The following is a 14656-nucleotide window of genomic DNA, read 5'->3' on the forward strand; positions in this document are numbered from 1 at the left end:
GTTTCATCTGCTTCTCAGGGATTTAGTTTCGACCCTTGGACTGGCCTGGTTAATTTATTCACAGTCAGAGGTGGACAAATAACCACAGGCTTAAACCGCCTCAACAGACATTAAGACCCAAGACGACCTGTGGACCCCAGAACCCCAGAGGGCCTGAGGACACAAGTGGGCAATACATAATCAGTGTATGAAGTACTACTACCACCACTATTACTACCACTACTACTACTACCTTTAATACTACTACTACTACTACCACTATTGCTACTACCACCACCACTACTACCACTACTGCTACTACTGCTACTACTTCTAATACTACTAATACTACTACTATTACTACCACTACTTCTAATACTTCTACAACTACAACTATTGCTTCTACCACCACTACTACTATTACTACTACCACTACTACCTCTACTGCTACTACTTCTACTTCTGATACTTCTACTACTACCACTATTGTTACTACCACCACTACTACTATTACTACTACCACTATTGCCACTACTGCTACTACTTCTAATACTACTACAACTACTACTATTACTGCCACTACTGCTACTACTTCTACTACTACTACCACCACTACTACCACCACCACTACTGCCACTACTACTACTACAACTACTATTGTTACTACCACCACTACTACTATTACTACTACCACTATTACTACCACTACTACAACCACTACTACTACTACTACCTTTAATACTACTACTACTACCACCACTATTGCTACTACCACCACCGATACTACCACTACTGCTACTACTGCCACTAGTGCTACTACTTCTAATACTGCTACAGCTACCACTATTGCTTCCACCACCACTATTACTATTACTACTACCACTACTACCACTACTGCTACTACTTCTACTACTATCACTATTGTTACTACCACTACTACTATTACAAGTACCACTATTGCCACTACTACTACTACTTCTAATACTACTTCAGCTACTATTACTACCACTACTGCCACTACTACCACTACTACTACCACCACTACCACCACCACCACCACTACTACTACTACTACTACTACTACTACTACTACTACTACTACTACTACTACTACTAATAATAATAATAATAATAATAATAATAATAATAATAATAATAATAATAATAATAATAATAATAAAAATCATCATCATCATCATCTAGGTTACAAAGGTCTCTCAGGTTTTTGCAGTTGTTCTGTTTGAGACACAGATGTCTAAAAAAGCCAGCTCAGTTTAGTGTATGTGCATCAGACCTGGTGGTTTTTGTTAAAGCCTCCTTTTTCTCCATTGCTGGCTGTTGGCTCTGTGTGCCATGCAACTGAATATCTGAAGTGATGCTTGGACAGACTCAACACCACATACTTGGGTCTGTATCGAAAGCAATAACTATAGAATCTAACCAGCTTATAAACAAAGACCTCAAGAACAAATGCTGTGAGGGACATCCTTATGAAGTGGATCAGCAAACCTTCAAATAATGAAGAATAGGCTGATGCTCAAATGTCAGTCGCTTCTCTTGATGTCCATGGTGTTTATGCTGCTGGACAGAGACAGCACTCGTCATGTCAGACTTGTTACTAGTTAACAAGGTGAGAGACTTATACAAAACACACTGCTACCGGAAACAATACTTCTGAGTTTGCTTAAAGATCATATAATAAGAAATCAAAGTTTAAAAGTTCCAAACCCATACAAATCCTTGTGGCTCTCAAATCCTGATCCACCCCCTGTGCCTACATAATCTCCTGAGCCTAAAACTAAAGCCTGCATATCATCCTGCAGGGCAACTTTAATACCTGTCAGAAAGGATGAGTCTTCTCGAGTGGACATTCACAGCATCAAGATAGAGCTCAACCAGTTGTTTGATGACCTGAACAAAGAGACTGGAAGAAGAAATTCACAAAAAGCTGGAGGATTCATGTCTGAAAAGTTCACGTTCATGTTTATGTTTATGTTCAAAAAAGAAAAAGATCAGAGAAAAATGTATTGTCATAGCCATGGATGTGAAAATTACTCCATAGAGTCCATTCGATGTCATCATGACAGACTGTACTTGGAATGACTGCTCACCTGAACTGTTTTATATCAGGTGGAGAATGCAGTTGGCTAGGTCCTGCAGCAGGTGTTACTCTGTGTGGAAAAGGAGCCATCACATAAACCTGAACAGAATGAAATCACTGGTACATTGACTGATATCAAAGATCTGTTTACACAAATACTGACCTCTTTATGTAGAAGATGATATGTGACTTAATTATTCTTCTTCCTGTTAAACACTTAGTCAATGGGATTTTTTGGCTGTTTTACAACAGAATAATGTCACATGTTGCTTTTATCTTTATCTCTGTGTTCGTGCGTGTGTGTGTGTGTGTGTGTGTGTGTGTGTGTGTGTGTGTGTGTGTGTGTGTGCGTGCGTGCGTGCGTGTGTGTGTGTGCAATTCAGCTGCATGACCTGTTGCACATGACCTAAGCTACCCTCAGACTGCTGTTGTATCATAACACATGAAGTGCAACTGAGCTGCCACCCTGTGTAAATTCTTATACAAGGTGGCCTTTTTCATTTTTTTTTTTTTTTAATTGTGGCATAAGCAGATTGTCAGCAGATCTTGTTGGATTAAACATTTCTGGCTGGTAAACTTCAGCTCTCTGGGTCATGCGTACAGAATGCCATGTGTTTGAAAGGACTTATTCCAACCAGGAACATAAAGTAACTAAAATCAAGCCACTACCATAAAATATGAAAATAAAGTTGCAAAAGTAGACCACCATGGTACATGTTGCTGCACAACTGGTGACAATGCAACAAAAAGGCTCAGTCACATAGTCTATTGTCACAGTGCAAAATAAAATAACACAACTTGTGATAAAATCAGATGTACACAGTTGCCAAAAAAAGTTAATATAATTTTGTTGTCAGACACATTCCTCTTTTTAATCCTATTCATCCACTTCAGCGATCACATTTGAGCAGGTGCAGTGATTACATAAGTCCCAGCTACACTTCATCTATCAAGAATAAATCACATTTTCACAATCATTTCATGAAAAGAGGAAAAAAATAAAGCAGTGAGAAAAAAAATTTAAATATAATTACAACACAATCAATGAATACATTAACAATAAAAACACAGGAAATAAAACCAGCAAGTGAACAGAGATAAAAAATAAATAAAAAAATAAAAAAATCACGACAATGTAAAAGTTAAAACAAAGTTAAATAGTTCCACTCACTGCCTTGAGAATAGGGCTCAAAAACTGTTAAACAAAGCTGGTATCTTATTCAACAGTACTATGAGGAACGATTAGTATAATATTTGTCTACTCTGAAACTTTCCCCTGAGGATGATAACTCATATTTAGAGTCAAGGGTAGAGTCCAGGGTATTGGATGGGTCTTTTAGGGTCTGGTAATCCTTGTTTCCTATTACCTTCATAGCTGTGTATACACAGGTGTTTCACTTATGATCTTTTTTTGACTGTCTATAGGCTACAGTCTTGTCATAAGTATTACATGTCTTTGCTGTTAGTTATCATAACATGATAAGTCTTTTATTGTGCTTTGTACCTGTATTGAACATTATGGATCTAACTGTAATCTACAACTCAGCAGTGATGTTGATATTTATCATTTATGGCACTTCCCTTGAACATAATAGGTTCATGCCAGTTTCCCTACACATTCTCACTACTTACTTTATGTTAATCTTAGGCAATGTCCAAAGGCAAATTAAGTGAATTTCTCAGTCATATAAACAACTGAAATTGTGCAGTATTTGGGTCATTCTGTGTTTTACACGGAGGCAGGTCTCAGCTGAATGCAGGAATGTGACTGAAGGAGTTGGTAAGTCTCCCCCTGGGGCTCAGATCATATGCTGCACCTTACAACAGGCTGCTTTTATGAGTCCGTCGGCTCAAGTAGAACATCAAATATAAATAGTTTACTCAAGCATCATCTGCAACTGCTTCCAACATGAACTTCAGTGAGGGATCAACTGAGTCAAAGAAGGAGGTAAGTTGGTCTATCTGGAATCTATCTTACAGAATAGTGTTAAAATTCAGCTGTAACAGCCAGTTGTTTCTGAGAGAAGACTTAACGTCCAAAATAATTTTGTAAAACAAGCGAGCACAGATTTGAGTAGATGATGATTAAGAGCAATAAGTATCCAATACCTAAGGGTCGGATGAAATGTCAGAATACATAATTTAGATGAATTTTTATATCTATGTTGCAGATTCTGCAAAAACTTAGAAGAACACATGGTAAAATTGCTGTATGCCATGGCTGTGCATCTTTGTGTTTTGGTCATGAATGTATGTCATGTATTACCTACTAATCTACCATAATGTATGTGCAGGTAACAATTTCTTCTGTTACTGACGATGGAAAATAAACGTATGAGGATACAATTCAGGTCAACAATACATATCTGGAGTTTTATCTTATCCACAATATGCCCCTGCATGACCAAAGGTTTTGGCAGTGACCAATGTTGCTGTTTATTGAAAATTATCTGTTCACCCAAGACTTGAATTGTAGCCTTTATCGATGGACAGCAAAACAACAAATATTCTACTATAATGTGACACTTATTTAAAGGTTTTAAATAAGAGTAATTCTAAATGATTATATGAAAGCATTTAATACAGCAAATCTTTATCCTAATTTTGTGACAAACACTAGAGAGTTTAAGCAAAGCCTTTAAATGTTTAACTCATAAAGACCCAGTGCTACTTTTACGGCAGTTCCCAAATGAATTTTCTCTAAATTTCACCTTTCATAAATTAGTTTTCCTCATTTATTATTATATTCTTCTCCGTATTTTGTGTTTTGTTTTGTTTTATGAAAAGCATGTATTTTCTAATATTTAATTCATTGATCATGTAGATGTTCATAGAAGCTCAGATTAAAGTTGAAGGTTATTATGTTAAATACATAGAAAAGTGAAGAAAAAGTGACTTTTTCGGTTAAACATATCATTAACTGAACATAAACCCAGTGTCTCCATCTACTGTCATTGATCCAACTCCATGGGTTTTACTGGTGAATCAAAGTTGTAGAAGATGACGGTGTTTCCATGTTCACTACAGAGCCTCTGAATGTCCAAATGGATCATATCTGATGACCATGAAAAGATGACAAACTGTATTTTACACCACTTATTTACATGTATTGATGGGATTAATGGTTTAGAAGTTATTACATATTTTGGATCAGTAGATAGTTTTGGTCACCAGTTGCTGTTTGGGTCTTTATGTGTTAACAAACAAATGGAAATAACTGGTTTAAGGATATTATCATCAGTCATCATTTTACCTCATGTAAACCTGAATGTATGATAATTTGATAAAGGTTAATAACACTGGTCTGGATTTACACATTTGATATCAGGACATGATACAGAAAATATATCTGACAGAATAGCGATTTTATCCCCATAACAGCTTTCTATTAATATAATTCCAGTCACAGCGTTATTTTTTAAATGAAGAGACAGTGTGTGAGTGCGCATGTGCAGAGTGAGTGGCCTTTGTCTTGCTTGATTCTGATTGGAATAATTTAAGGTGTTACATTTGTCCCTGGTCTCCACTACTTCCCTGCCAGTAAATCTTCTTCTCCTTCTTCTTTCTTTTTTTCGTCAACAAGACGAATCCTGGTTAGATACAATATTCACAACCTGGCAACTCTAAAGTTTTATTTCTCGTAAAGTATGAACTATCACTAAATAGATCTTTCTTAATAGGTGTTGTAAAAGCGTACAGGCTGGTGTATTTTTCATGGGCTTTCCTTCCATCTGCTTCAGATGTTCACATGGCTGTTTTTCCTCAGTTGAAACACAGGGGGAGTCCAAACTGCGCCTGTGGGCCATATGTCCCTGATCTGGGACATAAATACCCTGAAAAACTTAAGCTCATTTCTCACAGGTCTGCCGAGCATTTTAAACCCGGCCATATATTTATACATAGATACATAGTGTGTGTATATATGTATAACACATATTTTGCATCTCTCTGCCATCTTTATTAAAACTCTAATTACAGGAAATTAAAATATTGCAGGCTATACTACAATTTCATAATGCTTAGACGATCATCACTCTTGCTTTTGAGAAAACAGCCAAGACCGATCAGGTTTTCGTTACATCTAAAACACCATGAAAAGCATGTGGGATTCCTCTGAAGCCTCGTCTCCGCTCTGACAACAGATCAGTTGTCTGATCATCGGGTTAAAAGTCTTTCTGCATTTAGAAATAAGTTTCCTGTCCAGAGCAGACTCTTCCCAGGAGGGATAGGACACCGCGCCCTGACGGCAAACAACCCGACTTTACTTTGCGCAAAACAGACAAAATGCCAAAACACTTTGTGGATGAGTATCAACCTTTGCTTGTCAAAGATTTCGAAGATACACAGAGGAGAAGGGTATGAAGACTGGTGACATCAACAGCTAATTTCTGATGTTTGTCCACTATTAACATGCAGTTTCTCTTCTTCCTTCACAGCTTCCAAGCAGATCACTGCTGCTGGCTGTGTGTGCAGCCTGCATAGGGGGCACCTTCCAGTATGGATATAATATATCTGTCATCAATGCACCAACCTCAGTAAGTTATAACATTACAGCTTTTCAGTGCATTGGTTTGGGTGAAAATAAAGTCAGTTAAAGTGTTGAAAAAGGAACTAGTCTCAGAACTGTAATATATAGATAAGATAAGATAAGATAAGATAAGATAAGATAAGATAAGATAAAGGTTTTATTCATCACATGCACAGTTATACATAGTATAGTGCACGGTGAATGTGTTTTTTGTACCTGTAGCCAATGTTGCAGCACACAAGGAAAAACATCAATATAAATGTATAACTAAACTTAAAATGGGTGTCTCTAGTATATACATACATTTACAGTATTGCACCTTGTGGTGTGTGTATATTTTAAAAAACTGCAGTTGAGCTGATCAATATGGTCAAAAAATTTTGTCTAGATTTTCAACCTGGTGTCATGACACATTTATTACTTTAGTCAACTGTTTTCTAGCCACATGAACTGAGGACAAAACTTGATTAATATAAGAAGCAAACAGGTTGTGTGTTGAATTCTTGAAGATCTCAAAGGCATGATCTTGATTTTGTGATTTAGGCATTTTCACGATCTTCAGAAAATAAATCCCTGATCAATGAAATTAATATGATATCTTGCAAAGCCTTAAACTGCAGCCTATTGCATTTACACTGCACACTGATATCTGCATATGTTTACAGATGTTTTGTAAGTAGTTATTCAACATTTGCTTTGGCTTCAGCTGATGTGTTTCTCCTCATTTATCTGTAGTATGTGCACAAGTTCATCAACCAAACATGGATGCAGCGTTACCAAATGTACATATCAGAAGATGTTCTCACCCTGCTTTGGTCCACTATCGTATCAATATTCACCTTGGGAGGACTTATCGGAGCGTCTGTCGGTGGGACGTTAGCTGTGAAGCTGGGGAGGTACAGTGAGACTGAAAGTTGAATAATTATGTATATGTCAGTTTGTCATTTTGGGCCTCTGGTGTTGTTCCAGGAAAGGGACACTGTTGGCCAATAACATATTTTCACTGTCGGCTGCTGTGCTGATGGGTCTGAGTCGGATGACAGGGTTTTTTGAATTACTCATCATTGGACGTTTTTTCACAGGAGTAAATGCAGGTAAATATTCCATCCATCCATCCATCCATCCATCCATCCATCCATCCTCCTTATCCACCTCATTCTTAATTATCAGATGCTTAATTGTGGGTTTGATTTTATCTTAAAGGTATCAGTCTTTGTGTTCAGCCTCTGTATTTGGGAGAAATCGCGCCAACTGCCCTTCGTGGTGCCATGGGAATGGGAACCTCAATTTTCATCACTGGTGGGATCTTGACAGGACAAGTGATGGGTCTCAAGTAAATGATGGATATGTTTCATTTTTAGCCTTTCACCTGAATTTGTGCTCGTAGAAATTAATTGCTTTTATTCTGAAATGATTTTTACAGAGAACTTCTGGGTAGAGAAGAGTACTGGCCTCTTCTGCTCTCTACTACATGTATCCCAGCAATCCTGCAGCTTCTGATCCTGCCCTGCTTCCCTGAAAGCCCACGCTACCTGCTTATCGATAAAGGAGATGATGAGGGATGTCAAAAAGGTCAAATTACACTGTTGCACCGTTTCCTTTGTTTGCAAACTGATTTAATGCACAAGACAATATGTTACAAGACCTGAGGACTGGCATTGTCTGTAATAACCAGAGACACAGAGTTTTGTCTTCCATTCCAACATGTGATCTTATTCTAGAAATGCTGTAATGATATGAAAGGAAATGACAGTGGAAATGTTCTCAACAACAATTCTGTAGCCGACTCATGTTTGTTATGTGTTTCCATCTGCAGCCCTGAAGCAGCTGCACGGTACAGCTGACTTTGACAGCGAAAGGGAAGATATAGAGAAGGAGAAGAACAATCTAGTTGGGTTCCAGACAAAGAAACCCTGGGAGCTTTTCACCGATCGCAGTATCCGTCGACAACTTCTCACCATCATGCTGCTCAATATGGCACAACAGCTAAATGGCATTAATGCTGTATGCCCTGGATTTATTATACAAAACATAATTTATTTTCTCTCCTCCACTATTCTGTTCCCTGCATTGTGAAATCCTGTCTTTAATGCTGCTTTAGTGATGAAGTGAGGTCACTGAAGTTGAGATTCTGAGAAATAATATGATGTTCTCTTCAATATTTCCTGTAGATTTATTTTTATGCAGGTTATGTGTTCAAGCAATCTGGCATTCCTGTGGATAAAATACCATATGTGGCTGTTGGGACTGGTGCCTGTGAATGCATCACTGCTTTGACCTGTGTAAGTATCAGTTTCATGCTGTGCTTTAATCTCTTTTCCACATGAGAACTTCATGCAAAAAGCATGTATAGGAGCATTATGTGCATACAGCACTTCTTGCATGCCAAAGGGTAGGCCTCAACAACATTAGTGTGTTATCAAGATGTAAGAAGACTTGGGAAAAAGTGATTTTTTTTGTACCACCACCTTTACAGAATTAGTTTCATCACATGGAAATAATAAGTGTCAGTATGAAGTCAGTTTAAAATAAGGCTACGCTGATAAAGCATTTGTATTTTCCTTATAATTGGTGGTTAATAACACTTTATAAATCATTATAAACAATTACACAGAGATTACAATATTAGTTTTCATATACTGATTCAGGCGTATTATTTGAATCATATTATTGTTGCACCTTTACCAATTCTATTTACCTGTGTTACATTTCTAATCTTTTCAGTTGAGTAGCTTACTTTATCCTGTTCCCTTATCAGTCACCATGTTAAATCACTTACTAATGTGTTACTAACAGTTGTGTTAGGTTAAAAAAAAGAAGCCTTGTTGTAAAGTATAAACCTAAATTTTGCCAAAGCTTTGGGGAATAACTCTCTTAATTAAATTTGATAGGTCAAATTTAACTCATCAAAATGCCTAATAAGACAAATGAATAAGATATGTTGATGGTGGTTAAATTCTCTAACATATTGATTGAGTAGCTGGCCAACAAAATGTCCACTGTCAAATATTTCATGGGATTACTTTTAGCTTTACTTACAGCACACATTCACGCAGACACCATTTCATTAAACGTATGGCATAGCATTTATTTTCTTTATTTTGTTCTGACTAACTGAAGCAACCTCAGATTATAACACTACCCCCACAGACTTGCACTGTGGGAACTAGGGATGATGGGTAATTACTTCATCCACCCCTCTTCTCACCCTGATGCTGAAACAGGTTCATCTGGACTCATCAGATCACATGAACTTTTTCCACTGAAACACTGTCCAGTCTTTATGCTCTCTATATCAGTTAGGGTTAAAGAACTTGTTGTAGTTTAAACATATTGGTCACTCCAATACTTAGACTGTTACCTATTTGCTTACTGTGTAGACATCAGTTGAATGCTGCCAATGGAGACAACACACAGTAAGCTAAATGTAACTGTGGGCTCATTATTTTTGAAGAAAAAGGCCACTCATGCCATTTTATAATTTTTTTAAAAGAGCTTTTAAATTATGTTATAGTGTTTACAATCAACCATTTATATGGTTTGTAAAGGTCATCTAATTGTAAAGTGAATTCAGCTAAAGCTGACTTTTTGAGTAAACCTGGCTCTTACATAAAAATAAATAGTAAAGGAGATTATAGAAGTGTCAAATAAATATATATAGCATGAGTGACAATATAAGATGGTTTAAAGATATAAAATGCATAACTACAAGGTAGCTTTTAGAAAAAAAAAAAAAAAAAAAAAAAGCATGACAAACATTCCAAAACAAGTCCATAGTAAAAGCTGAAGGAGGTTTGTCCAGACAGTGCTGTGGGTCTTATGACATGCTGTGTGTCTGTGTGTCTCCAGGGCATGCTCATTGACTGTCTGGGAAGGAAGGTGCTCATCACAGGAGGATACACCCTCATGAGCATCTGCTGCATTTTATTCACCCTAACACTCACATTTCAGGTAAATTAACCTCCAGACCGGTCTTTGTTAAGATTTATAGAATGTATTCACCCATTCACACTTAGCTTTATCTTGTGATTTTCTCTCTCTTAGGATTACAGTCCAGTATTTCCATACTTGAGCATGGTGTGCGTTTTTGCTTTTATCCTGAGTTTTGGCCTCGGACCAGGTAACCGACTTGTCCCCCACTGAGTTTAGCAGGCACTGTTGCACAACTAACAGTGATTGTTTTTGCTGTTTCATCCATAAAGGTGGTGTGACGAACATCCTGACCACTGAACTATTCACGCAGGCCACTCGTCCTGCAGCGTACATGATCGCAGGGACAGTGAACTGGTCCAGCTTCTTTTTCATTGGCATGGTTTTCCCCTTTATCGTGGTAGGTGAACAAAAAGAATTGTCTGAAGAAAACTCAAGGTGTGAAAGTTGTTTGACAGACTTGTGTTCTTTTCCCTCAGATTGGGCTGCAGCAGTACTGTTTCATGGTGTTTCTGCTCGTCTGCACCACTGTGGTAACTTACATTTACCTTTTTGTTCCTGAAACCAAGAACAAAACTTTTCTTGAGATCCAGAATGACTTCCAGTCATCAAAGAGGAGAAAAGGACGCTCTGCTGACAGAGCAGGAACAAATCTGTTGTCAACTTCCATATGAAAAATATCCTGTAACTCAGGGGTCAAGTATTTTAAGCTGTTTTAAATTTTTTTAAAATATTTTTGTCACTAACATGATAACTTTCTTTGAACACTAAAACCTCACATCAGTGCAACAGGATCACTTTACCAAATGCAGCATTGTAATGAATGATACTGTAATTCATGGTGCCTCTGTTGAACTTCAGAGATGTACAGGTCTGTGATGATAACATAATCACACATTTTGTATTTTTTAATTTAACCATACACACTGAAATAATTTCAATATTTGTTATGCACAACTTTTGTAAAAGGTGCTACGAAAAGGTTTTTCAATAAAGTTCAGCTTTTGAAAACCTTTAATCAGTACAGAGTGACCTTTCCATGCTGTTTTCCTCTTTGTCTAGATATTATTTCCTTTTTTAACCTTTTACTCCAGCATGTGACCAGGAAAACAAAGAGGTTATTCATGTGTGTCATGAGTGTGTTAATGGGGATAAAGATTAGAAACAGCACTGGAAGTGAGCGCTAGAAGTTTAGTTGTTGTCCAAACATTATATGGATTATAAATACAGACTTTAGTTTTAAAGTACCTATTTGAGAATAGTATGTAGTTATAAAACAACTTCAAAAATGCTAATGTGCATCAGTAACTATTGTATTTATTAAGTTACACAGAATTAACCAATATTCTTTTGTGTTTCTATTTATGAGAAATGCCTGCTTTTAGTTTATTTCAAGGTTATTATTTCAAGTCTTATTCCTTTTTAAATATACAAGACATTCTAAAATATGTCATTTTATCAATCTGATTTGTTCACTTAAACTACAGTGTTTCATTGTGCCAATGTCAAATATTGATTTATGTTTTAACATCCATGTGACGCCATTCAACATGCTGTTACTCTTTTAGAAACTTTTAACATCACATGACAGCATTAACTTGTACAGTTGTTCCAGGGGATTCAAGGAACATTCATTCTCTACAAACATATTGTCCATTAAGTAATTCTGTGACAACATTCCCACTGTAGGCTACTCATGAAAGAACAACATTACTTAGAATGTTTACCAAGATGTTAAACAACTTTTGACCCACATAATGAAGTATCACAGTGTGTAGTTTGCATGTTCTCCCCATGTCTGCGTGGGTTCTCTCCGGGTACTCCAGCTTCCTCCCACAATCCAAAGATATGCACTGATAGGTTAATTGGTTAATCTAAATTGCCCATAGGTGTGAATGTGAGAGTGATTGTTTGTCTCTATATGTCAAACTTGTGATGAACTGGCGACATGCCCAGGGTGTACCCCACCTTCACCCGTAAGTAGCTGGGATGGGCTCCAAGCGACTCCTGTGACCCTAGTAAGGATAATGCAGGTTCAGATAATGAATGAATGAATGAATGAATGAATAAATGAATGAATGAATGAATGAAGAATCATTTTCAGTTAGCAGGGTCTGCAGCTGTTAACATGGCACCAACCCATTTTACATATGACTACAATGTTAGGTTCTTAAATATAAGTTTGCAGGCAATGGGCCACACACTGTTCAAATTCAGACATATGTTTTGGACACTCTTGTACTTTCATGGCAGTGAAAACAGGAAGTGAGGGTACAGTGCAGATATGGACAATGACATTTACAGGTGAGACTGACCAGGAGTAGAACTGAGACCAGGGTGCTGTTGATAAAGTCCAGTCAACCAATGGCTTGTGTTTCTGGGTTTGCTCTGGTGTTGCTATTATTTTGGTTATTAGGTTTTTAAGGATAGGTTAGTTCAAGTCCAGTGATTGACATACAATCAAACAAACAGTTTAGATGACCAATTAAAATCAAAAACCCAAAATACTGTAAATTTCAGAGTTAAACATGAAGCACTCAGAGAGCGCAGACCTCCGCCAAGGCTGATCAGTGGTGCCCCCCGTGGGCCCCCCCACCCCCGATCACCACCAAAATTTAATCATTTCTTCCTTATCCCATTTCCAACAAACCCTGAAAATTTCATCCAAATCTGTCCATAACTTTTTGAGTTATGTTGCACACTAACGGACAGACAAACAAACAAACAAACAAACAAACAAACAGACAAACAAACCCTGACAAAAACATAACCTCCTTGGCGGAGGTAAAAAGGTCTTTTTCAAGGAACTGTGTATAAAATACCACCATGTGACTGACTGCTGTCTGTGAATGCATAACTGCCTCAAGTATGAGTTTCACGCTAGATTTACTGCGCTTTGCTGGGAATCCTTCATGCAAACATATGTAGGTATGCGCAACCAACAAATAAAAAAAGACTGGTCACAGCAACAGCAAACTTTAAGAGACAAGAATTTGTTGGTAAAAATTTCTTGACTAAACACTTGAGAAGAAGTGGATTTTTAAGCCGAAGCTATTGATCTTATAACACAAGAAAATAATAAATGATGAAACATAAAGTAACATAAGTCATCTTGAGGTGCATGAAAAATTCAAATAGGTAACTCCAACATCATTTAATGGAACAAAACATATACGACATGTTGAGAGTAAAACTTGGAAAAGGCATTTGTGTTAAACAACATTGAAAGCATTATTTGGATAATATTATAGGTGATAGTGCATTTCTATCATAGCAATGAGAGAAAGACAGTCAACCAGGATGATGTGAATAGGCAGACTTCCTTTCTTTTTAATGAAAATATCTGTCTTTGAAATGAAGAAAATACCCATTACTTAGACTTATAAATCATGGTTTGGAGACTCTGTTAAAGTGCATTAGACCTAAATAAGGGGTAAATCAACATGGCAAATATATACTAGGCTTAGTTTAGTTTAATTACTTGTCCTTGTCTCAAGTCAAATGTTTGTTTATATTAAGGCTATGTTTAAGTGTGTTTGGGTTTATGTCGAAATTGTACGTCATGAGCAAAGAAAAACTGAGGCCAAATTTCTTATATGTGTTCACACCTGCTCTACCTCCCAGTACTTTAATTGAATGTGCAATAACCTGCTCTATGTCCCAGTACTTTTTAATTCAAATGTGCAATAACTTGTTATTACCTCTCAGTACTCTTATTATTATTATTATTATTATTATTATTATTATTATTATTATTATTATTATTACTTTTTTATAATACTCTATTTTACAAATGTGTATTTGTGCTTGTCTGTGCAATAACTGTTTTTGTTATATGTTTTAGCTGTGTTTATGTTTTATATCTGTCTTTTTTGTCATATCTTTATCTTTTCCTAGCTCCGTGACTCAGGGAAATGCACAAGTATTCCAGTGTACCAATACTGCTATGTACCTGTGCAAATGGCAAATAAAGTCTATTCATACTTGGCTAATAAAGCTGATTCTGATTCTGAAAGTGCCAGTGCAGCGCTATACTCCAGTCCAGTAGGTGGCGATAATCAGCTTATAGACCCCTTTCCAGTCTAGCTGAAAAACAGAAGAAAAAGGGTTAACTCCTC

General features: G+C 36.9%; 1 protein-coding gene across 2 annotated transcripts; it reads left to right on the forward strand.

Annotated features, from left to right (window-relative positions):
* The first annotated feature begins 3884 nt into the window (after positions 1 to 3884).
* Positions 3885 to 11564, forward strand: slc2a11b (solute carrier family 2 member 11b). 2 transcript variants are annotated; one of them, XM_030144604.1, is made up of 12 exons: positions 3885 to 4028; positions 6517 to 6615; positions 7344 to 7504; positions 7578 to 7702; positions 7812 to 7941; positions 8032 to 8180; positions 8425 to 8612; positions 8780 to 8890; positions 10458 to 10559; positions 10653 to 10728; positions 10811 to 10938; positions 11018 to 11564. In XM_030144604.1, exons 1-12 carry the CDS (start codon positions 3990 to 3992, stop codon positions 11210 to 11212), a joined length of 1503 nt encoding a protein of 500 aa, XP_030000464.1. In that variant the 5' UTR covers positions 3885 to 3989; the 3' UTR covers positions 11213 to 11564. The 2 variants fall into 2 exon arrangements, with proteins under 2 accessions (XP_030000464.1, XP_030000463.1); XM_030144603.1 differs by lacking the exon at positions 3885 to 4028 and adding an exon at positions 6075 to 6436.
* The last annotated feature ends 3092 nt before the right edge of the window (positions 11565 to 14656 follow it).

This window comes from Sphaeramia orbicularis, chromosome 9 (assembly GCF_902148855.1).
Source record: "Sphaeramia orbicularis chromosome 9, fSphaOr1.1, whole genome shotgun sequence".
In the NCBI taxonomy this organism is placed as follows: Eukaryota; Metazoa; Chordata; class Actinopteri; order Kurtiformes; family Apogonidae; genus Sphaeramia; species Sphaeramia orbicularis.

Bases quoted from the DNA above. Each gene is read 5' to 3' on its own strand.
- slc2a11b (XM_030144603.1), top strand. From the start codon at position 6,365: ATGCCAAAACACTTTGTGGATGAGTATCAACCTTTGCTTGTCAAAGAT. The intron at 6,437-6,516 runs GTATGAAGACTG...CTTCCTTCACAG, and splicing joins AAGATACACAGAGGAGAAGG to CTTCCAAGCAGATCACTGCT. The intron at 10,560-10,652 runs GTAAATTAACCT...TCTCTCTCTTAG, and splicing joins CCCTAACACTCACATTTCAG to GATTACAGTCCAGTATTTCC.